Source organism: Nicotiana tomentosiformis, chromosome 5, assembly GCF_000390325.3.
Source record: "Nicotiana tomentosiformis chromosome 5, ASM39032v3, whole genome shotgun sequence".
In the NCBI taxonomy this organism is placed as follows: Eukaryota; Viridiplantae; Streptophyta; class Magnoliopsida; order Solanales; family Solanaceae; genus Nicotiana; species Nicotiana tomentosiformis.
Genome location: NC_090816.1, coordinates 27,038,773 through 27,061,380, shown reverse-complemented (window position 1 = coordinate 27,061,380; position 22,608 = coordinate 27,038,773). Strand labels below are relative to the sequence as shown.

The following is a 22,608-nucleotide window of genomic DNA, read 5'->3' as shown; positions in this document are numbered from 1 at the left end:
TCAAAGGCACAACAGGTCTTGGATTGTTTATGCCAGCAGGTAAAAGCACATAATTGATAGCATATTGTGACTCAGATTGGGAGCATGTGTAGAAATTAAGAAATCAGTAACTGGCTATATGGTGAAGTTTGGAAAGGCCTTGGTATCCTGAAAATCAAAAAAACAAAGTACTGTCTCCAGGAGCTCTACTGAAGCAGAGTTTAGGAGCATTGCATCAACTGTGGCTGACATCACTTGGTTAATTGGGCTGTTTAAAGAGCTTGGAGTGGAAGTAAACTTGCATATGCAGCTATTTTGTGACAGTAAAGCTGCAATTTAGATTGCAACTCATCCAATATTCCATGAAAGAACAAAACACTTTGATATTGACTGTCACTTTGTAAGAGAGAAGATTCAAGAAGGGCAGATACAAACTCAACATATTAGGACTAAGGATCAATTTGCTGACTTACTTACAAAATGCTTTGCAGATCACAACATGATTATCCGGTGAGCAAGCTGGGAATGAAGAACATATTTCATCCCTCAGCTTGAGGGGGAGTGTTGAGGCGGTTAGTTAGAAGCTATTAAGCAGCAGTAGCCAGCTCTATCAATGAGCTGGAGTTAGTTAGGATTAAATTAAGCCAAGTTAGTTAGTCAGTTAGTTCACGTGTACAAATAGTAGGTTGTATTTCATTTCCAGCTTTGAAGCACAATACTAAACCAGAGAGAATGAATTCCTCCTTCTCTGCTTTCTCATTCCCAGTCTCTCATTTGCTCGACTCCATAACTGACCTCCATTAACATAAAATATAATATACCACATTAAAATATTATGTATTATATGAAGTACATGATAATATATACTTATAAAGGTGTATACAATATATTATACTATAATAAAATTGTTCCATGTAGAATTTTTACAAAGTGTTAATTAATTTTTATATATATATATATATATATATATATATATATATATATATATATATATATATTGACTCATGATTGTTTCTTGAAGCTTGTTTTTCTCTAATTAGAATGATATATAGTGAATATATATAATGATCATAATGGCACCTAACATCTCTTAATAATTGGTTAATGATATCTAACCGAATGTATTCAGAATGGGATTTCCCTTTATTAGGGAATATATACCCTATTTTTAGAGTATATTTTTATACATTTTTTGTAGAATATATTATTCTATTACAGTATTACTAGTTGTAGATTATGGAAAATATTTAGAATCCATATCCCCCCCCCCCCCCCCAAAAAAAAAGGAAACCCGGCCCGAAGCAGCTTTTAAGCCGCGGCCCAATTTTTTTGTGTCCAATTTTAGTTCTATTTTCGGTTTTGTTTTCTCCTCTTCCTAATTCAACAAGGAACCAAACGGTGAGTATATATACTTCTCTCATACATGAATATATTCATATTTGATACTTGCATATATAAAAATAACTCAAAACACATACGTATCAGTCTTTATCACCCATCTGTCCAGGTATATCAACCTGCCTCTCATGATCATAATTCGTTTTTTTTATATATTGAAAACGTTCTTAATGTGTGTATAATTATATATATTTTTTTTATGTTTCAGCAAGTATTTTTGTGATGGTGTTGGATTTCATATACAAGTTATTCCCATGTCTTATTATAAAATTTTTGCAAATTTGAACTGAACTGGAGTTGGGGATACATTAATGTTGCGGAGTAGGTTTTGTAATTTGCTATTCTTTTTTCAGTACATGTTAAAAGACAAATTATCTAGGTTTGGAACGAAGTTGGCCCTAGTATTCTTTCTTTTTTTTAAATGACTGCGATATCAGGGCCAGCATGCACGCATCTCCACCGGATAGTTGCTACTTCCCACTAGCACAACATAACTTTTCCTACCTAGCTTTTGCTTCTGCCATTCTATGATTCTCTTCCTTTTTGCGTAAGGCATCGCCACTTCGCAAGCTTAGGCAGATGGAAAGAAATCACCTAGTATTTTTTGTCTTTACTGGAATTTGAACCTAAGACCTCATGGCCCGAGTATTGTTGAAAACTTATATAAATGATTCATAATAGCCGACCCAACTAGTTCGAGAATGAGGTGTTGATTGTTGATAGTCTTTACAATTATAGTTATAATGTAGCATTTGTTTTTGGAAAGTGTTGAATAGTTGATGGTGTTGGACTTCAAATACAAGTGATTCCAATGCTTTATTTTTGTTTTTTTAAATTTTAACTGAACTGGATTTGGCTATGTTAATGTCGTAGAGTAGATTTTGTAAATTGCTACTTTTTCTTTTACTAGACAAATTATCTAGGTTGGCCAGAATATTGTTGGAAATAGAATAAATGATTCATATAGCAGACTCCAACTAGTTCGAGATTGAGGTTTAGTAGATTGGTTGATCGATTGCTCAGTAAATTTTTTGGAGTAGATTTTCTAATTTGCTGCTTTTATTAATGGATGTTAAAAGACAAATTATTTGATTTTCAAAGGAACTAGTTGATTAATTGACTGATTGATCAATTTGATAGATGAGTCTGCTACAATGGGGGGTAGATTGTTTAATTTGCTATAGTTGGCTGGTCTTCTGATGTACAGTTTAATGTGTTGAATATGATTATAATATGTTTTTTTTTTAAATTTGGAATTAGGGATTTGGAGGTTTGATCATGCTTGCAGTTGTTCTTGGACTAGTACATCAGTCGAAACCACAGGTAAAATTCAATGGGGGGAAAGAAGCCTACAGTCCGCGAAGAAGAGAGCATTATATCTTCCAAGCAGGGTGGTGGTGGAGGGAAGTTAAAGAAGAATAATAAGGTGATTGATGATGATGAATACTCTATGGCGACTGAAATTTCTGACGAGCCTACGATTCAGGAAGAGCAAGTAGCACCAGCATTGGCATTTGACAAGAGAAAAAGTAAAAAGGGGAAGAAAAGGGAGTCTAGCTACGGAGTGGTTGGTGATAGTTACCAAGAGACTGAAAGTGTTGCCTCGTCGAAGCAAGGGAAGAGCAGTGCAAGATTGTTTACTACATCTGTGTTTCACACTATTGATGATGAGGATAACGAAGATGGGCAGCTATCTGAGGAAGATGAAGATCCAGCAGTTGCCTTTACCGGGAAGGGTAATGGCATTTCTTTTAGTGCTAATCTTCTTGACGAAGAAAATGATGCAGATACATCTGTTAAGTTGGAGGCAGAGGCAATTGAAGGAGATGATGCACCAGAAGTTATTTTTTCAGGTAAAAAGAAGTCAGCTAAGAAGAAGAATAAAAATGTGTTTAGTACAATGGACGTTGATGTAGGAACTGACTCGTCCAATGTTGCTGATCAAGACCAAGCTAGCGCAGGGGTTAATCGGGAAGAAGCTGATGACAATATAGGCAAAAAGCAGGCAACAGATGTGTCCGAAACTTCAAAGAACAAAGCCAAGAAAAAGAAGGGTGGGCGTACTGCTCAACTAGATGAGGATGAGATCGACAAGATTCTGGCAGAGATAGGTGAAGGGCAACCTACATCTACACCTGCTCATGCTTCTCTTCCACAAAAAGAGAAAAGTCAATTGCAGTCTCAACTAGGAGATGATTCACGAGAGAAGGAAGCAGTTGAGGAAGGAACTCTGGAGTCTGCTGCGGCAAAGAAGAAGAAAAAGAAGAAGGAGAAGGAAAAAGAGAAAAAGGCAGCTGCAGCTGCCTCTATGATGGAGGAAAAGCAGGAAGAAACAAAGAATGACACTAGAGGAAAATTGGCAGATAAAAAACAGTCGAAACAGGTTAGGGAGATGCAAGAGAGACTTAAGAAAATGAAGGAAGCTGAAGAAAGGAAGAAGAAGGAAGAAGAGGAAAGGTTAAGGGAGGAAGAAGAAGAACGACATCGACAGGAAGAACTAGAAAGACTTGAAGAGGAGAAAAAACGCTTGAAAAAGGAGAGGGAGAAGGAAAAGCTCTTGAAGAAGAAACAAGAGGGGAAATTGCTTACAGGAAAGCAAAAGGAAGAAGCTCGAAGGTTAGAAGCAATGAGAAAGCAATTTCTCGCTAATGGCGGGGGTTTGCCACTCTCAACTGGCGAGAGTACAAAAGAGGCAACCAAACGGCCTATTTACCAAAAAATGAAGTCAAAGCCACAAGCTCAGGCTAATGGAAAAAACCAGGAAGAGTCTGTTGAAAGCACAGAAGTGCAAGAACATCAGCAAGACATTGTCTCTGAGGTTGATTCCATGGAATCTGAGAAGGTTAAGGATATTAATTCAGCAAGCGTAGAGAAGAAGTCAAAAATAGCTGCTGCTGAAGAGAATGGAGTTGAAGAAGAGGAAGATGATGAAGAATGGGATGCGAAAAGTTGGGATGATGCCAATCTTAAATTGCCTGGCAAGAGTGCTTTTGAAGATGAAGAGATAGATTCACATCCGCAACCTATCATTAAGAAAGAGATTAAGGCTGCAAGGTCAGCTGCTAGTGATGCAGGGCCTCTGCCTGTTGCTGCCAAGTCCGTGATTCCTACTCAAAAAGTTGCAGCAAGTGTACCAGCTGTCACTAAGAATGATGGAAGTAAGATGAGGGAGCCTGAGGTTGGGATTGCAGTGGAAGGAACAGAAAAATGTGGTGCTTCTTCTAGCCAGAGTGAATACAATCTCCGGTCTCCTATTTCCTGTATCATGGGCCATGTCGATACTGGTAAAACAAAGCTCCTTGACTGCATACGAGGCACTAATGTTCAAGAAGGTGAAGCTGGAGGGATTACGCAGCAGATAGGTGCAACTTATTTTCCAGCTGAGAATATACGCGAGAGAACTAAAGAACTTAGAGCTGATGCTACACTGAGGGTCCCTGGATTGTTGGTCATTGACACACCTGGACATGAATCATTCACTAATCTGCGGTCTAGAGGTTCAGGTTTATGTGATATTGCAATTTTGGTCGTAGACATTATGCATGGGTTAGAACCGCAGACAATCGAGTCACTTAATCTTCTAAAGATGAGGAATACAGAATTTATTGTTGCTCTGAACAAGGTGAGGTTTATTAGAGTATTGTGATAGTTGATGGTTTATTTGAATTTTTATTTTGTTCTTTTCTTTGTAGTTCTTATTTTGTTTCTTTTTTCGATTTTACTCGGTACAGGTAGATCGGCTTTATGGATGGAAAGTTTGCCGCAATGCACCTATTGTGAAGGCAATGAAGCAACAGTCCAAAGATGTTCACTTTGAATTTAATACGAGGCTTACTCAGGTCATTTATAACCGCTGTCGTCTCAATTCAACGGTTCCTCTCTTTGTGCTACCTCATCTCAACAAGCTTTTATTCAACTGTTGCAGGTCATTACCCAGTTCAAGGAACAAGGTATAAATACCGAATTATACTATAAAAACAAAGAAATGGGAAAGGATACTTTTAGCATTGTACCTACTAGTGCAATCAGGTGTGTGCGTGTATACACTTTATCCCCTTTTTTCTTTTGCTGGATTATGTTTTTCTGCAGCACTCCTATAAGACTTTTGATTTTAGCTAATTATTCGGCTATGGGTTTGATGTTACAGTGGTGAAGGTATTCCTGACTTATTGTTATTACTGGTGCAATGGACACAAAAGACAATGGTTGGGAGACTAACTTACAGCAATGAAGTCCAAGTATGTTTTTTACATACCGTTGTCAGTTTACTTACATGGAGATGGTGAATATTTTATGATTGACTATTGTTACTCTACTGCAGTGTACTGTTTTGGAGGTTAAGGTTGTTGAAGGCCAGGGAACAACCATTGATGTGGTATTGGTCAATGGTGTGCTACATGAAGGAGATCAAATAGTAGTTTGTGGCATGCAGGTAGGCTTCTATTATTTCTTTTTGTTACGGTAAGATTCCTTGGTAATTGTGAATTTCTGATGTTAAAGTTTTTCTTCTTTTCCTATCCTGTTTTTGGTGTAGGGCCCTATTGTCACCTCAATTCGAGCGTTATTGACGCCTGACCCAATGAAGGAACTTCGAGTAAAGGTATGAAACTATGTGCTCCTTGGCCCTAGAAGATTTCTCTGTATCAAAAAAAAAAAACATTATGTGTTCCTTTAAGGCTACGTACAATAAACCTTTTGTGGTCCGACCCTTCCCCGGACCCCGCGCATAGCGGGAGCTTAGTGCACCGAGCTTCCCTTTAGTTAGCTTCCTTTTGAGTTGAAATATTCTTTAACCTCAGTTAAATATATGCCCAAGCAGTTTGTCATTGTTGAAATATGAAAAGTAAAGAGAAAAATTTGAAGGGGGTCAGTTGGGGTACAGGTGTTAATAAAAGAATTGGGTCCTTTTTTCCCTGCAATGTAATCATATTTGTTTTTTTCTTGAACTCTGTTAAGTCTAAATAGTCATGGACTCATTGTGGTGCAACTTTTGTGCTTTGATTGTGAAAACTGGTTTCCATCATGACTGCTTTGTTAGTAATACTGGTGTAGCGTTCATGCTAGTAATATCTAAAATCGGTATCTCAAGATCTTCTTGGTTGCAAACCAAATTTTGTTTTTGGTTGCTAACTAATTATGTCCCTAATTGCTAAATTTGTCAAATGAAAAGTAGAAGGTTGACTATATTGCAGAGGGTTTAGCTCAACTTAGAGATGTGGCTGTCTCTGCATGTTGCGTTCATAGAGTCTGTGTTTTTTTTGCTTCTCCTATTGGTGATAGGACTTGCTAGGTATTGGTGACTGGCTCTTTGATTTTGAATTGTGTAAATCTTTTCACACCTCCGGATGCAATGCTGTTGCGCTCCTAAGGTGCTTCTGAATTGCTGATATAGTTGCAGAACTTGGAGTTGCCACTTTAGACTTTCTCCATTTATATTTGGGTAGACAAGAAGTATATGGGTCTCAGATTTATTTCTCCAATTCCAATTGCCCCTTCTACCCTTGGTTTGTTCGCAATCAGTAAATCCACCTATTCTACTTGAACTTTCAGAACATAGGATAAAAGTCAATATATGTTGCTTATTTCCTAGTATATTTTTCAGTAATTTGATGTTGTGCATGGAATATTAAAAGAACTCTCGAGAATGAGGTCTTTTTTTTAACTTTTAACATATGTTGTCGTGCTCGAGAATGAAGTCATTGTCTTCATGTTAAATTGTCATATGAAGTAATGATGAAGGATTTATTTTCTCGTAATATTCTGTTTCAGGGTTCATATATGCAGCACAAAGAAATCAAGGCTGCACAGGGAATAAAGATCAATGCTCAGGTAATGTCATTTGCTTTTAAATGTGTGTTCTTTACTTCTTTCTGTTTTAAGTTATGCTTTTTGTCACGTTCAGAGCATGGAATGGTTATTGGGTAAGAAAACTGGTGCACCGGCAAATATGTTGAGTGATTTGTCGTGCATGGATAATTGGATATGATGCCTGTAATTTGGAACCGCTGTTATTTTAGGAATTAGGATTAGACGATATTATATCTTGGAGCCTAAGTTGATTTCCTTTCTTTTAAAAATAAAAAATTGTATATTTTCCCCGGCATAACTGGGATTGAGGAGGGGATTTACTGGATATTGGTTAGAATCTTGTTTACTTCTAAAACGGGCAACTTTATAAGGATTTTGGAGGATGCTTAAATTGCACTAAGAAATGGTAGGCGAAAGAGTCATTTCTTTCACGTTTCATTGCTTCCTTTTCTACTGGTTTTCTTCTGTCCATAAATAGATCTACAACAAATTTGTTATGAAATAGATTGCTGGAAAATGAGAATATTATCGCAGTTAGGGCCTTATCCCCCCCCCCCCCCCCCCCAAAAAAAAAAAAAAAAAAAAATCCTGGTTAGGGAAGAGATCGCCTTACTTTTTCATATGTTTAACTTTGGGAATATCTCTGATGAATGTTTACTGGAATTAATTGTCTGAAATGTTGATAATAGTTTCCTGATTTTGACAGATATTATTAAACTTTTCTTGTGTCTATTTTGTTAGCTGAATGATATTTGACATTGAGAAAAACTAGTGAGCCACTTCATAAGAGTTCTCTTTATTTGTTTTTTGGGGATGATGCAATCATTTTCTACCATTTTAGTATCTACCGTTTAGAATCTTTATTATTAGTGTACAGTGGTTCCTCCTTGAAGTTGTGTGATTGAAAGCATTCCCCCCCTTTTCCACTTGGTTCTTTCATTCTTGTGCAGGGGCTTGAGCATGCAATTGCTGGAACTAGTCTATATGTTGTGGGGCCTAATGATGACGTAGAAGACATCAAAGAAGCAGCTATGGAAGATATGAGGTCGGTGATGAACAGGATTGATAAAAGAGGGGAAGGAGTTTATGTTCAAGCGTCTACACTTGGATCATTGGAAGCTTTGCTGGAGTTCTTGAAAACTCCCGAAGTAAGCATACCTGTCAGTGGAATTGGCATAGGCCCTGTGCATAAAAAGGATGTCATGAAAGCTAGTGTAATGCTTGAGAAGAAGAAAGAGTATGCAACAATCTTGGCCTTTGATGTGAAAGTGACACAAGAAGCTCGGGAACTTGCGGATGAAGTTGGAGTCAAAATTTTTATTGCTGATATTATTTATCACCTGTTCGATCAGTTTAAGGCCTACATCGACAATATCAAAGAAGAAAAAAAGAAGGAAGTTGCTGAAGAAGCAGTCTTCCCCTGTCTGCTCAAGATCGTACCTAATCATGTCTTCAACAAGAAGGATCCAATTGTTCTAGGAGCTGATGTTATTGAGGGCATCGTCAAGGTATTAACTTTTGCATCCCTATATCTTGGTTCTATGGCTCCAAAGGAAGCTTATGTAATCAAAATCGTAAACTTACCTTTTCACAAGAATTACAGGGAAACAGATATATGCAAACATAAGTTTTACATGTGTTAGCCAATCCAAAGAAAAGAAGAAAGGAAATCACTTATAAGAAATCAAAGAGAACTTCAACTAATTTAAGAAAATTACTTCCGAACTAACACAGAGTAAATCAAGAGTCCAAAATTGAACCATAACCACAGCATAGTTTCAGCTAATAAAATAGTAGGGCATATTTACAGAGATACTGATACATAAGCCTGTTTTTATGTCAGAACAGCTTTATAAGACAACAGGAAGTTACACGTTTAACCAGGAAATAAATGTTAGCATGCAAGATCCTTATCCCAACCCAATGGAAGTGTCAATTCAGAGCAAACAAATATAAATCACCTATTGTTTGCTCGTATCGGCCTGCTGATATTACCACATTTCGTGGACAGGCTTCAGAGAATCTGTTATTTTTTTAAGCTGGTGAATGAGATTCCATGAGCCCGTGGATCGATACAATCTAGCCTACTGCCGGTTCTTATTCTTATTGTGTCATGTTATTCTCTGTCATGTTACTGCCGGTTCTTTTGTACCTTGCTTTTGTATGCCCGAGCTTGAGGGTTTCACTTTGTTTTGTCTAAGAGATGTTTAATTTACAGGGTACTGCCAGATTTCCTTCTAATTGCTAAGTGCTTTTGAATACTGTAGCCAATGTTGCCATTTTCCTGTCATTGATTTTCTCATACTTTTGACCTTTGCTGCGCATTTAACAAGTTATCGCAATCAAGAGTTGATTGAATTTTCTTAATTCTCTTTTCCCTTTTTTTAATTATCTGCAATACTGTTCTCCCATTCACATCTGCGTTTCAATTTTTGTTGTTCTTTTGTTGAGTGGTTTACCTGGATTAAGCTTTCCACTGTTATCATATTTGACAGTTGTAGTGCCAGAATGCATCTGCTTCTTAATGTTCGAATCCTCATTTTGATGAACTTAATTTGAATAGGTCGGGACTCCAATATGTATTCCACAGAGGGAATTCATTGATATTGGCCGGATTGCATCCATCGAGAACAACCATAAGCCTGTTGATTATGCCAAGAAAGGACAACAGGTGGCCATTAAGGTATGAAGCCATATGTCGGTTGATATCTATTTGCATAAATTGATAGAAATGTGCTAACAATTTACTTCATGAGTTGTTAGCAACTTGGATATTTTTTGCTTCTATGCACATAGGTTCTCATCTTGTGCCTTAAATTGCAGATAGTTGGAACTAACCCAGAGGAGCAACAGAAGATGTTTGGTCGGCATTTTGATATTGAAGACGAGCTTGTTAGCAAAATATCTAGAAGATCCATTGACATTCTCAAGGCCAATTTTCGGGTACGTAAATTTACCTTCACAGAGGCAGCTTTAGATTCTTGCTCCCTTTTGTTTAGGCCAACACTCACATTTACTTGCTGCGTCTTTAAAACTCTACAGAACGACTTGTCTGTTGAAGATTGGAGGCTCGTGAAGAGTCTGAAGACCCGATTCAAGATACAATGAGACATTTCTAAGCTTTGCAAGTAGCAAAGGCCTTGAATTTTTTGGGGCACTGCATTGGGTTTCAGCAGTTCATCAGACAATAAGCAGTGATTTGGTTATGAGGTAAAGAGTTTGGACTCGAGATAGATGGGCACATAATGCATTCTTTGTAGACTGATTGTCGAATGGAAACGATGTTACTGATTAGTTTCAGTTGCAATAGTATACTCGTATTTTGGTAATGAAGTAGTGAAAAATCACATATTTTTCTTTGACGCATGTGCTTGTGAGAGATTATATTAAAAAACTATGAGATATGGCCTACTATGAGGGTGTTTGGCTAAGCTTATAAGCTGGTCAAACTAGCTTATAAGCACTTTTCGGCTTATTTACGCGTTTGGTAAAGTTAAAAGTGCTTATAAGCCAAGTGTTTATAAGTCAAAAATAAGCCAAAAGCCATAAGCTGGTCACCCTCAGCTTATGAATTTTTAGCTTATAAGCACTTTAAGTTTGACCAAGATTTTTACTATTTTATCTTTAAATTATTCCTTTTTAGAACAAAACTCTTACATCGATACTCACTGCCTCAAGTATTGTTTCAACCTAAACCCCCTCCCAAGTCTGCAATTCTCATTGACTATTTAAGATAGGCAAATTCTCTATTCCTTTGCATATTTGTATCTATGTGATTGTATATTAATCTTTGAATTGTATGTAATAAATGAGGATATATCAAATTTTTGGTGTATTGCTTTCTAAGTGTTGTGGTGATGAAGATGATGTTTGTTTCTCTTCAAATATTTCGTCCCATTTAGGTTTATTTTTTATTGAGAAATTTTTGTCAATTTATTAATTATTATAATTTATGATTATATGCTTATCATAAAATAAATTATATTTATCATAGAAGTTATCTTATCTAAGCACAGTTGTATTTAAAATAAAATGACAAAATGAGTATTTTGTATTTGGATCGATTTGAATCTAAAATTTTGAAGAAATCACGCCCTTATAAGTGTAAACAGTTCTAAGGTTATTTAAGTCATTTTAACAGAAAAATAGCTTATTAGTACTTTGTTTTATCAAATACTGCAAAAACTTATTATCAATTTCAATACTTGTATCCAAACACGTAACTACTTATTTATTAAATCAGTTTCAGCACTTAAAAGTGCTTTTCAGCACTTAATGCTTATCAGTTACTTCAAATCAGCTAATCCAAACGGGCTCTATATCTTGCTATTGTTTCCAAATAAAATTTCTTGGAATTTTATTCTTAGTGTTCTTTCAAATGTTTGTATGCTATTTTATTATTCTAGAACAATATACCGGGTCCAGGGAAGGGATGGACCATAAGGGTTTATTGTATGCAGTCTTACCCTATATTTCTGCAGGTGTTTGTTTTCACGGCTCGAACCCGTGACCTCCTGGTCACATGAAGGCAATTTTACTACTTACGCCAAGGCTCCCTTTCATTCTAGAGCAGTATCTTGCCTATAAAAGGCCAATAGCATGTTGTTAGGTTTTATCAAAATTATCCTGTATCGCCAATCAACTACTATCCTTCCTTTATAAAATTGGAAGGGAAAAAAATATCCTCAAGTAATTACAATTTACAAGTTCAAATTACGACTTTGTCACGACCCAAAATCCAACTAGTCGTGATGGCACCTAACTCAACCCGCTAGGTAAGCCAACTTTCAATTATCCAATTTCAATAGCAATTATTAAAGCGATTTAAGTAAGTAAAGATATTAATCTTATACATTCCCCAAGAACTGGTAGTACAAATCATGAGCTTCTAAGAATAGAGTTTACAAAGCGGAGATGAAATAAATACATAGTCTGTTTGAATAGTACATAAACAGATCTTTTATAAATCTAAGGCTACCATGAACAAGAGGCAGCTACAACAGGAACGCAAGTACATCTTCAAATTCGGCAACCATCGAGCACAACAACAACAGCCAACATCTGCACGCAATGTGTAGAAGTGTAGTATCAGTACAACTGACCCCATGAACTGAGTAAGTAACAAACCCAACCTGATTGAAAGCACTGACGAGCTTTTACCAAGGTCAGATCCAAAACCAATAGTTCACCACAGTCCATAACAACGTAAAGCCAATAATATAAGAAATCACTCAGAAATAAAATACTCAACTAAATCATGATTTCTAAAAATAGTTCTTCTTTTCAAGTGTATCAGTGAAAACCCAAATCGTTTACCGAAATTTCCAAAAATATGAATAAGTTTGAAAGCAATAATTTTTTCAAAAGTCCTTTCAATAATAAATGAGATGTTTCATTTTCTTTCCTGATAACCCGTGTAAAACAAATGCATCACTATGCCCATCTGTCAACATGTGTGAGAAATCATGAATGATGTGATACTGTACAACATGAGAAAAAAAATATCTCTATGCCTGTATGTCATGCATGCATGCCAATGCGATGCAACTCAGTGATAAAATCATATGCATACTCCCAGAATATCATTTCACTCAGTTCTCCCAGTCACTCAGTCCTCCCAATCACTCAGCACTCGCACTCAGTAGGTACCTGCGCTCACTGTGGGGGGAGGGCGGGGGGGTGTACAGACTCTAGAGGGGCTCCTTTAGCCCAAGCGCTATAATCTGCACGGACAATTCACGTGCTATAATAATATATGGATCCGCACGGACAACTCACGTACTGCACGGACAACTCACGTGCTATAATAATATCTGGATTCGTACGGACAACTCACGCTATAATAATGAGTTGCTATAATAAAGCCTATAAGGCCTGCTACAGGCGAGCAGCCCCCGATCCGCATAATAATCCTCATAATTAGGCCCTCGGCCTCACTCAGTCATCAATCTCTCCAGTCTCTCTCTCATGGGCTCACAATGTCATGAAAATAGCCCAAAATGATGATATGATGTATCAATAAATAATAACAGAGACTGAGATATGATATGTAATGACATGAATATGACTGAGCATAAATTTTTAGTAAATAAATAATTCACAGCAATATGACCTCTGCGGGTCCCAATAATACTGGCACATAGCCTCAACATGATTTTTAATATGCTTTTCAGCTCAATTTCTTTAACACATAAAACCACATGAAAAATGCCAAGATTATTTAACTACAAAACTCTATATAAATAATTATGTCACAATTTTTATAGTGCACGCCTGTCACGACCCAAAATCCCACCACAGGAGTCGTGATGGCACCTAGTCTCTAAGACTAGGTAAGCCGATTTCCATTACATATTTGGAGCCATTTAAAAAAAAAAAAAATAACAACGGAAATAATTACAATATATGAATGTACAACCTCCCAAGACTGGTAGTACTGAGTCACGGACTCTAACTGAATATATAGAATGATCACGAGGACCGAATATACAATACTGTTTGATTACAAGTTAACAGTACAATGAAATGAAAAGACTCCAAGGGACTGCGACGACCAAGCAGCTCTACCTTGAATCCTTACGATCCCGCTTTAACTCTGCTCAAATTCGTTATCTTCAATACCTGGCTCTGCACAAAAATATGCAGAAGTGTAGTATGAGTACGCCACAGTCGGTACCCAGTAAGTATCAAGACTAACCTCAATGGAGTAGAGACGAGGTACAGTCAAGACACTCACTAGTCTAATAACTTGTGTAACATAATATAAAAAATTATAGGAAACAAATAACAATAGGACAACATGGAACAACCAGTGATATGCACAGCAGACAACAAGAATACCATTAATATCACTCAATAATTAATAAACACAAGTACACCCAATTGAATCAAGTCCTTCAAATAAATGTCTTTCACATATAATTCTTCCAGATAACTCTCTTTCAAATATAATTTTCTCAAATAATTATTTTTCAAATATAATTCTTTTAATAAATTTTTTCAAATATAATTTCCTCAAATAAATATCTTTTAAATAAAATTCTTTCATATAATACTTTCTAAGTAAAAATCATTCCAAATAAATATTTTGAATATAATTCTTTCAATTAAAAAGTCACCATGTGACACCTCATTTCATAATCATAAAAATACGGGTCTCGGCCCATTTTCATATTTTTCGTAAACACGGGTCTCAGCCCATTTTCATATTTTCACGATACCTCGTGCCCATAATTAAATCATCATATTTCCCCCGCACCTCGTACCCTCATTTCATATCATAACTGCACGGACAATTCACGTGCCAGTTATCATTATCATTTCATCACAGCACCTCGTGCCCACATTTCATATCACAACTGCACGGACAATTCACGTGCCAAATATTCTCATTATTTACTCATGGCACCTCGTGCCCACATTTCATTTTATAATCCGCCTGGCAATAGCCAGAGGCTCTCAATTTCAACATACATCATATTGTTATCATTTTACCAACAACAAGACAAGTTGCACAAGGTGTAGAAATAAACACAAGAAAATCACATCACCTAAAAATTATCAACACCACAACCCCACATCACCACATATCGTCCCTAACAATAGCCACCCATATCGCTCCTATTGCCACCCTTATTGCTCCTATTGCCAGCCTTATCACTCCTATAGCCCAGACAATATCAATAGCCACCCTTATCGTTCCTATAGCCACCCTTATCGCTCCTATTGCCACCCTTATCGTTCCTATAGCCACCCTCATCGCTCCGCCCAGATAATATTCCAACAAACACAACAACAGTGAAATGCCACCCTTATACCCGTGAAATGCCACCCTTATCTCCCCAATATAGTAACTCACACAACACAATAATTTACACGAAAAATTAACACGACAATATAATAAAATCAATTCATATCATAATTTGCCGAATGGCCACAACCAAAATTTAAAGATATAACAAAATCAATTAATTTCACAACAAATAGCCCAAGGCTCCACACAATGTATATAACATCCAAAAATAATCAATAGAGATAGAAATTACTCAGCATAAAGCAAAATCTTCATTAATGCAAATTTAGATAATTATATTAACACTTATTCTTAAGCTCGCTTAAATTAATTATTTACATAAGAAGATTCATATTGGAATTTATTTCCAAGAAATATTAAACCAACAATACTCACGAAATTTCATAAATATTTCAAGTAACAATCACATCAAATTATCATATAAAAACAAATTCAACAATAAGGATTTAGGCATGGCAAACAGATGATTTAAAATTTTTCCACAATTTCTCAATTTACTACGCAATAATGCCTAAGACTTTAATTCAATGAATTTTGTACGTATAAGCCCGAGCACGTACTCGTCACCTCGCGTACACGGCTTTTCACATTTCACAAATGGCACATAAGACTCAATGCCTAAGGGGTAATTCCCCTACTCGAGGTTAAGCAAGACACTTACCTTTTTGAAGTTAGGCCGATATTCCAAAATAGCCTTCTTGCTTGAATTGGCCTCCGGACAGCTCAAATCTATCCAAATTAACTGTATAACTTCATTAGAATTCATCGGAAACAATTCTGGATAATAATATGTCGACTTAAAAATTTATTTCAAAAAGTCAACAAAAGTCAACGCGGGACCCGCCTCTCGCAACCCGATATAATTTTCATGAAATCCGAACACCCATTCCGATACGAGTTCAACCATACCAATTTTATTGAATTCCAATAACAACCCGACTTCCAAATCTTAAAAAATTTTTTTGGAAGATTTTACAAAAATCTTGATTTCTTCCATTTAAATCCGAATTAAATGATAAATATAATCATGGATTCATGAAATATAAACACTTTAGGATATAAAACACTTACCCCAACCAAGCATGTGAAAAATCCCTCCAAAATCGCCCAAATCCGAGCTCCAAAAATCTAAAACGAAAAATGGCAAAATGACCATTTTTGGCCCTAAATGTTCTGCCCAGATTCCGCACCTTCGGACATATTTTCGCACCTGCGAGCTCGCTTTTGCGAGCCAATTCTCGCTTCTGCGACGTCCACTGGCACTGCCCTCGCACCTGCGGAAGAGCTTCCGTTTCTGCGCTCACGCAGGTGCGGGAAATTCTTCGCACCTGTGGCCTCAGTCCAGCCCAGACAATTTCGCTTCTGCGAGCTGGTCGCACCTGCGCCCAAATTTCGCAGGTGCGATTCCAACAGCTGCTGCCATTTTTCAGCAGCTTCTTCCAAGTTCGAATTGCTCCGTTAGCCTTCCGAAATCCACCTGAGGTCCCCGGGACCTCAACCAATTATACCAACATGTCCCAAAATACAATACGAACTTAGTCGAAGCTTCAAACCACATCAAACAATGTCGAAATTACAAATCGCGCATCGAATCGAATTATAAGTTTTTCAAATCCTTCAACTTCTATATTTTGCGCCGAAACGTATCAAATCAATCCGGAATGACTTCAAATTTTGCACACAAGTCATAATTGACATAATGGAGCTATTCCCATTTCCACAATCGAAATCTGACCTCGTTATCAAAAATTCACCCTTCGGTCGGACTTTTTCCAAAATCTTATATTTTCCAAATTTCGCTAAAATGTGTCGAATTGTCCTACAGACTTCCAAATCCAAATCCAAACATACGCCTAAGTATGAAATCATCATACGAAGCTATTGCCATCATCAAAATTTTATTCCGGGGTAGTTTGCTCAAAAGTCAATTCCCCGGTCAACTCTTTCCATTTAAGCTTCAAAATGAGAATTTTTCTTTAAATTAAATTCCAAATCTTCCGAAAACCAAACTCGACCATATACGTGGGTCACAATACATATTGCGAAACTTCTCGAGACCTTAAGTCACTGAACGAGGCGTAATTTCTTAAAACGACAAGTCGGGTCGTTACAACGCCGACACGCCCGTCACCTCACATAATACATATATTCAGGGTTCATACCCTCAGCTCCAAGATTAGAAGAGTTACTTACCTCAAACAAGCCGAATCCAATGTCGAGCAAGCTAAACAATACTCCAGAAATTCCATTCTGCGCGTAACAACTTCCGAACTGCTCGAATCTAGTCACAATTAATTTGATTCAGCCCACAAAATTTATAGGAATTAATTCCATATCAAAATAATAATATTTTTCACAAAATTCGAAATTACTCCCCAAAAATCACCCATGGGTCCCACATCTCGAAATCCGATGAAACTCACAAAATACGACAACCCATCCAATTACAAGTTCAACCATACTAATTTCATTCACATCCGACTCCGAATCGGTATTCAAACTAGAAAAATTCGTTTTGTGACATTATAGAAATTTCCTTCTATTTCTTTTGAAGATTCGTTAATCTTACACCAAAAATGAAGATTAATTCATGAAATATAATCACATGGGAGTCAAGAACACTTATCCTAAGTTGTGTGAAAAAACTCCTCTCCAAAATCGCCCAAACCGAGATCCAAAATCCGAAAAATGGGTGAAAAATCGCGAACCCTCGAACTTAAGGGGTTCTGTCCAGTTAATCCTCATCTGCGGACAATATTTGCGCACCTGCGCCTCCGCTTGTGCGAGAAAAACATCGCATTTGCGGACTTCACTCGCCTGCCCAGTTTTCGCTTCTGCGCATCCTTCCGCATCTGCGCTCACGCAGGTGAGGAATTTTCCTCGCACCTGCGACCAATGCCTCACAGCCCCATGCCCGTATCTGCGCTTGCCAGGCTCGCTTCTGCGAGCTCGCACCTGAGATGGAATTTCCGCAGGTGCGATTGCATCAGATGGCAGAAACTTCAACTTTTTCTTCTAAGTCCGAATTTGATATGTTAACCATCCGAAATTCACCTGAGCCCCTCGGGACCTCGTCCTAACATACCAACAAGTCCCATAACATAACACGGACCTACTCGAGACCTCAAAACACACATAACAACATTGAAACGACGAATCACACCTCAATTCGAAATTATTGAACTTTGAAACTTCAAATTCTATATCTTGTGTCGAAACACATCAAATCAATCCGGAATGACTTCAAATTTTGCACACAAGTCACATTTCACATTACGGAACTATTCCAATTTCCAGAATCGGATTCCGACCCCGATATCAAAAAGTCAACCCCCGGTCAAACTTCCTAAAAATTTAACTTTCGACATTTCAAGTCAAATTCCAGTACGTACCTCCAAATAATTTTTCGGACACGCTCCTAAGTCCAAAATCACCATACGGAGCTATTGGAATCATCAAAACTCCATTCCGGGGTCGTTTACATATAAGTCGACATCTGATAACTATTTTAACTTAAGCTTTAAACCTTTGAACTAAGTATTCCAATTCATTTTAAAACCTCACCGGACCCGAACCATTTACTCTGGCAATTCACACAACAACTGTAAAGTACAATTTGAGTAGTAAATGGAGAAGCATGGTTGTAATACTCAAAACGACCGGTCGGGTCATTACATTCTCCCTCACTTAAACATACGTTCGTCCTCGAACGTGCCAAGAGTTATTTCCAAGCCATCAAATCACTGTTCCATCTTACCATACACGTATCCGAGGGTGAACACACGTCACCCTATTCCATATAGGCTTGATAACATAATACAACTGAAATCATTGATTTAACTTTAGCCCATAAACCTTGGAATTTAATTTCCAACTTTTAAAATTTCTTTCAAGACACGAATCTTACATTTACACACTGTATGAGTTTGAACAAGCTCTATCAAGCCATAACCATAACTATAACCACAGACATAATCATCTAACACATTACCCAACTCGCATGCTCGTAGCACCATTCCTGATCATAGTGACTACTCCAAAACCAACCAAATACTAGTATTAAACCCATATCGAACCAAACCTCATCCCAAAACCTTCGTACACTGTTGATAATAAAAGAAACACGCAGAATCTCGTAACCTTTTATCAGATCAACAAGTCATGGAGCTCTCTCGCCCCAACCAGAACCATAATCCCCTTTTTAGCTGACTTTCAATATCATCTTCCCAAATATATTGTAATCAAACCTGACAGTACCCATTCTGGGTCCAATGACCTTATATTATTAAACACAACTATCCCACAGACATGCCACACCAATATAACTCAGAGCCACAAACCGTGCCATCAGTGCACCAATACGCAATAATTCAAATGTACTCAATCATGGAAAATGACTCAAATGAGAGAACTGCCCCGCAAGATTAACAAGTACTGCCATAACAAAATGCTGAAAATACATCACACACCGTAGAACCATTACACGATTCTAACACAAGGTTCATACCTTAACATAACTCCGCTGCAACGCGTGACCCCATCCAAACGTTGGTCCATATTATATACCCCGAGCCATCCTGCTCAAAATTAATAACCACGAATAGGCAAATGACACAATGCCACACAAACCCTGAAAGAACATAACCAATACGCAATCAATCATGCACTATCCAAATGCTCATCTCGTTCAAATTCTGCCATAAAGCCCCCAATAGAACCACACCATGTGTGCACATAATCAATGAATCACAACTCCTCGTAGCATAAATGAGTAACTCACAGATCATCTCAGAACACGAATAAGCTCAATATCAACTGAATGGCACATCCCTCAACAAATAGCAGTATGGAGCTAACCATTCTGGCTCGGTGTAGAATACACATCTTAATTGGACCTACCAATGGACCCCCAAATCAACTCTGGTCACCCACAAATAGACAAATAACCCTCAGAAAATTTACCGCGATTGATTCCTAATACATCCTATCATCTGACTAGCTTCGGCCACGACTTCACAGTCCGCAACCATGAACAATCTGCTCCTGAAACTCCCAAATTCCAAATTTATAGGACATGTGAATCATCATAACTGATCCCAATTCTAGCCTTCGAATGACTAACACATCTTTCATGCACGATCATTCCACAAGAAGTACTCCCATAATTCTTCTGTGCCACATAGCAATAATTTGAATATCAACAGTCTATCAACCATGTGAGTACCGCAATTCTAATTATACATCCGTAAGTCAAAATACAATGTGCCTTCTGAAATCCGCCCCCTTCTCATACAACACCAAGTAGTAATAGTGTTCATCTATTTATTTGGAACCGCCCATGTTGTCCAACATTCGTTACCTTCTCTTCAAGACTGTACTGCCACCTTGTACATGAAAATCTAGCTTTCGCACAACACATAACATCTATCTTGCCATCATGTGAAAAGCACAAGAATCTTATTATCAACTTTGAGTCACCAATAATTTACATACCCTTTTAGTTAGAAACTTTTCTCTTGCTTCTTTCCAGGAGAAAATCACAATACACAACACGTTCTCCACACTGGTAGAAACCATCAAGAATACTTTGGAATCCATTTGCACATAATCAAGCCATCAGAGTTGAATCTCCCTAGCTCAACCAAGCCACACAGGTCGCCAAACCCAGGTATATTACCACAAAGCACCTGTAGAAACCCTCACATCATAAGCACCCAAAGAACCGATCATATCTGTTACCATACTGATCCAACCTATTACCCAATTGTCTTATTTTCTCCGAGTTTCTTCCGAAACTGTCTTTAGATTGATATTTCTCCTTGCTAAAACGCCATGATCTTTAGCCATAGCTCACCCCACAAACCTAGCATAGAACCACAACGCCCTACGGCCCATAAGAAATTGTATTCTTCTTAAGCACCTTAAAAAATACTACAACTGTAACCCTTACTCTGAGAATACCTTATGTGAATTTGAAATTGTTCTTCTTACCTTCCTTATACTAAAATGTAGAATCCATAGTCATATAGAATTTTCGCAAGTTTAGGCACCATCAAATGCAAATCTCAGATTTTACCCATACGCAAGTCCGGAAACATTCTCAATTGCTATATATAATTCTCAAACCCACTAGAAATTTCTCGGGAGTCACCCACTTTGCTCAAATCTAAATTGCACCGCCCAAATGGGCCAAAAGACACGTTCCCCATTAGCACAACAACACTCAAAAAAGTAACTCTACTTTAACACCATATATCAAATTCATACTCCGTGCTCATTCACCAATAACAACTCACTCATCCCACGATTTTCATATACTCATACGTGCAATACAACCCGTAACCAGGAATTTTCTTATTCGAGTCATCCCCGATCTCAACTTCTGCAAGTCATAATTAACCCACCAATATGCCTCAACCCAATACTAAACCTTTACATATAACCATGAAATTCAATTATCAATAGCAGGCTCCCCCACTTGGCTCAAATCCATAGATTAAAACATTCCATAACTCACAGTACCAATACTCTATTACTGTCATAATGCCACAGTTAGTTCAACGAACTTCTTCTCAAACTCATGCAACGCCAACCATAAAAATACCCCAAATTGCCCGCTAGACTCGCATTCATTCTCTTAACACTCATGTCAACTTTCTCAACCAGACTCAAATTCAAATCCCAACACATACGCCCCGTCGGCAGAAAAGAAACTCTCTACTCACATCATAAGGAATACACCTACGTAGATTACTCCGCAGGGAATAACCCACATGCTTAACCTTAAATTAGTATCTCGTTATAACCTTTTGCAGTTACAATTACTATGAGATCACTTAGTCTATCTGAGTCCAAACTCATTAACCAGACATGAGAATTTAATTTATCCCAAAATTTAACAATGTGAAAGATCATTTAAAACATTCATACTCGAGACTGTACGTCACATCAAAACGAAAATCAAGCACCCAATGGCCTTTCCTTTACATTTCACAAAAACACTTCTCGTCACATACAAATCATCTTAACGCATCCCGCAGTTACATCATACTCATCACAAATCCATTACACCGTTCATCGAGCCATAAATTCCACTGTAGGCTAATTACCGGACATATGAGTCCAATTGCACAAGTTACAACTGAAGCTACCGAGCTTAAGCTGCGGTCTAAACCTGGCCTCAAGTCCTCCAGACTGACCCATCACCAAAACACATAATACACATCTCGAACCTCGTTCATAGAATCACAAGCCGGCGATGCACAACTGATACCGAGCGCTCACATGCGCATATGAATACATGGAAGGAATCCAAAGAGTTATGTCTCAAGCTGAATCAATTCCGCACGATAAGGAAGGAAAGATGGGAAGTATATATCCTAAATGCCTTGTAGCCTCTCGAAAATAGGTATGGACGTCATCATACCGATCCGCAAGACTCTACTAGACACCTACTTATGATTTATAGAACCTATAAACCTAGAGCTCTGATACCACATTGTCACGACCCAAAATTCAACTAGTCATGATGGCACCTAATCCAACCTGCTAGGTAAGCCAACTTTCAATTATCCAATTCCAATAGCAATTATTAAAGCGATTTAAGTAAG

The 22,608-nt window shown here is 37.6% G+C and overlaps 1 protein-coding gene across 3 annotated transcripts; it reads left to right on the top strand.

Moving 5' to 3' along the window:
* The first annotated feature begins 1,291 nt into the window (after positions 1-1,291).
* Positions 1,292-10,551, top strand: LOC104119355 (eukaryotic translation initiation factor 5B-like). Of its 3 annotated transcripts, none has more exons than XM_009630838.4 (12): positions 1,292-1,377; positions 2,638-4,999; positions 5,109-5,216; positions 5,303-5,406; positions 5,525-5,615; positions 5,699-5,809; positions 5,912-5,977; positions 7,147-7,206; positions 8,136-8,693; positions 9,749-9,868; positions 10,009-10,128; positions 10,228-10,551. In XM_009630838.4, exons 2-12 carry the CDS (start codon positions 2,711-2,713, stop codon positions 10,291-10,293), a joined length of 3,693 nt encoding a protein of 1,230 aa, XP_009629133.1. In that variant the 5' UTR covers positions 1,292-1,377; positions 2,638-2,710; the 3' UTR covers positions 10,294-10,551. The 3 variants fall into 3 exon arrangements, with proteins under 3 accessions (XP_009629133.1, XP_009629132.1, XP_009629134.1); XM_009630837.4 differs by having other exon boundaries at positions 1,349-1,486; XM_009630839.4 differs by lacking the exon at positions 1,292-1,377 and adding an exon at positions 1,822-1,924.
* Positions 10,552-22,608: the final 12,057 nt, after the last annotated feature.

Excerpts from the sequence above, each read along its gene's own strand:
- LOC104119355 (XM_009630838.4), top strand. The coding sequence starts at position 2,711 with ATGGGGGGAAAGAAGCCTACAGTCCGCGAAGAAGAGAGCATTATATCT. Across the intron at positions 5,217-5,302 it reads TTAATACGAGGCTTACTCAG|GTCATTACCCAGTTCAAGGA; the intron begins GTCATTTATAAC and ends CAACTGTTGCAG. Across the intron at positions 5,978-7,146 it reads TGAAGGAACTTCGAGTAAAG|GGTTCATATATGCAGCACAA; the intron begins GTATGAAACTAT and ends ATTCTGTTTCAG.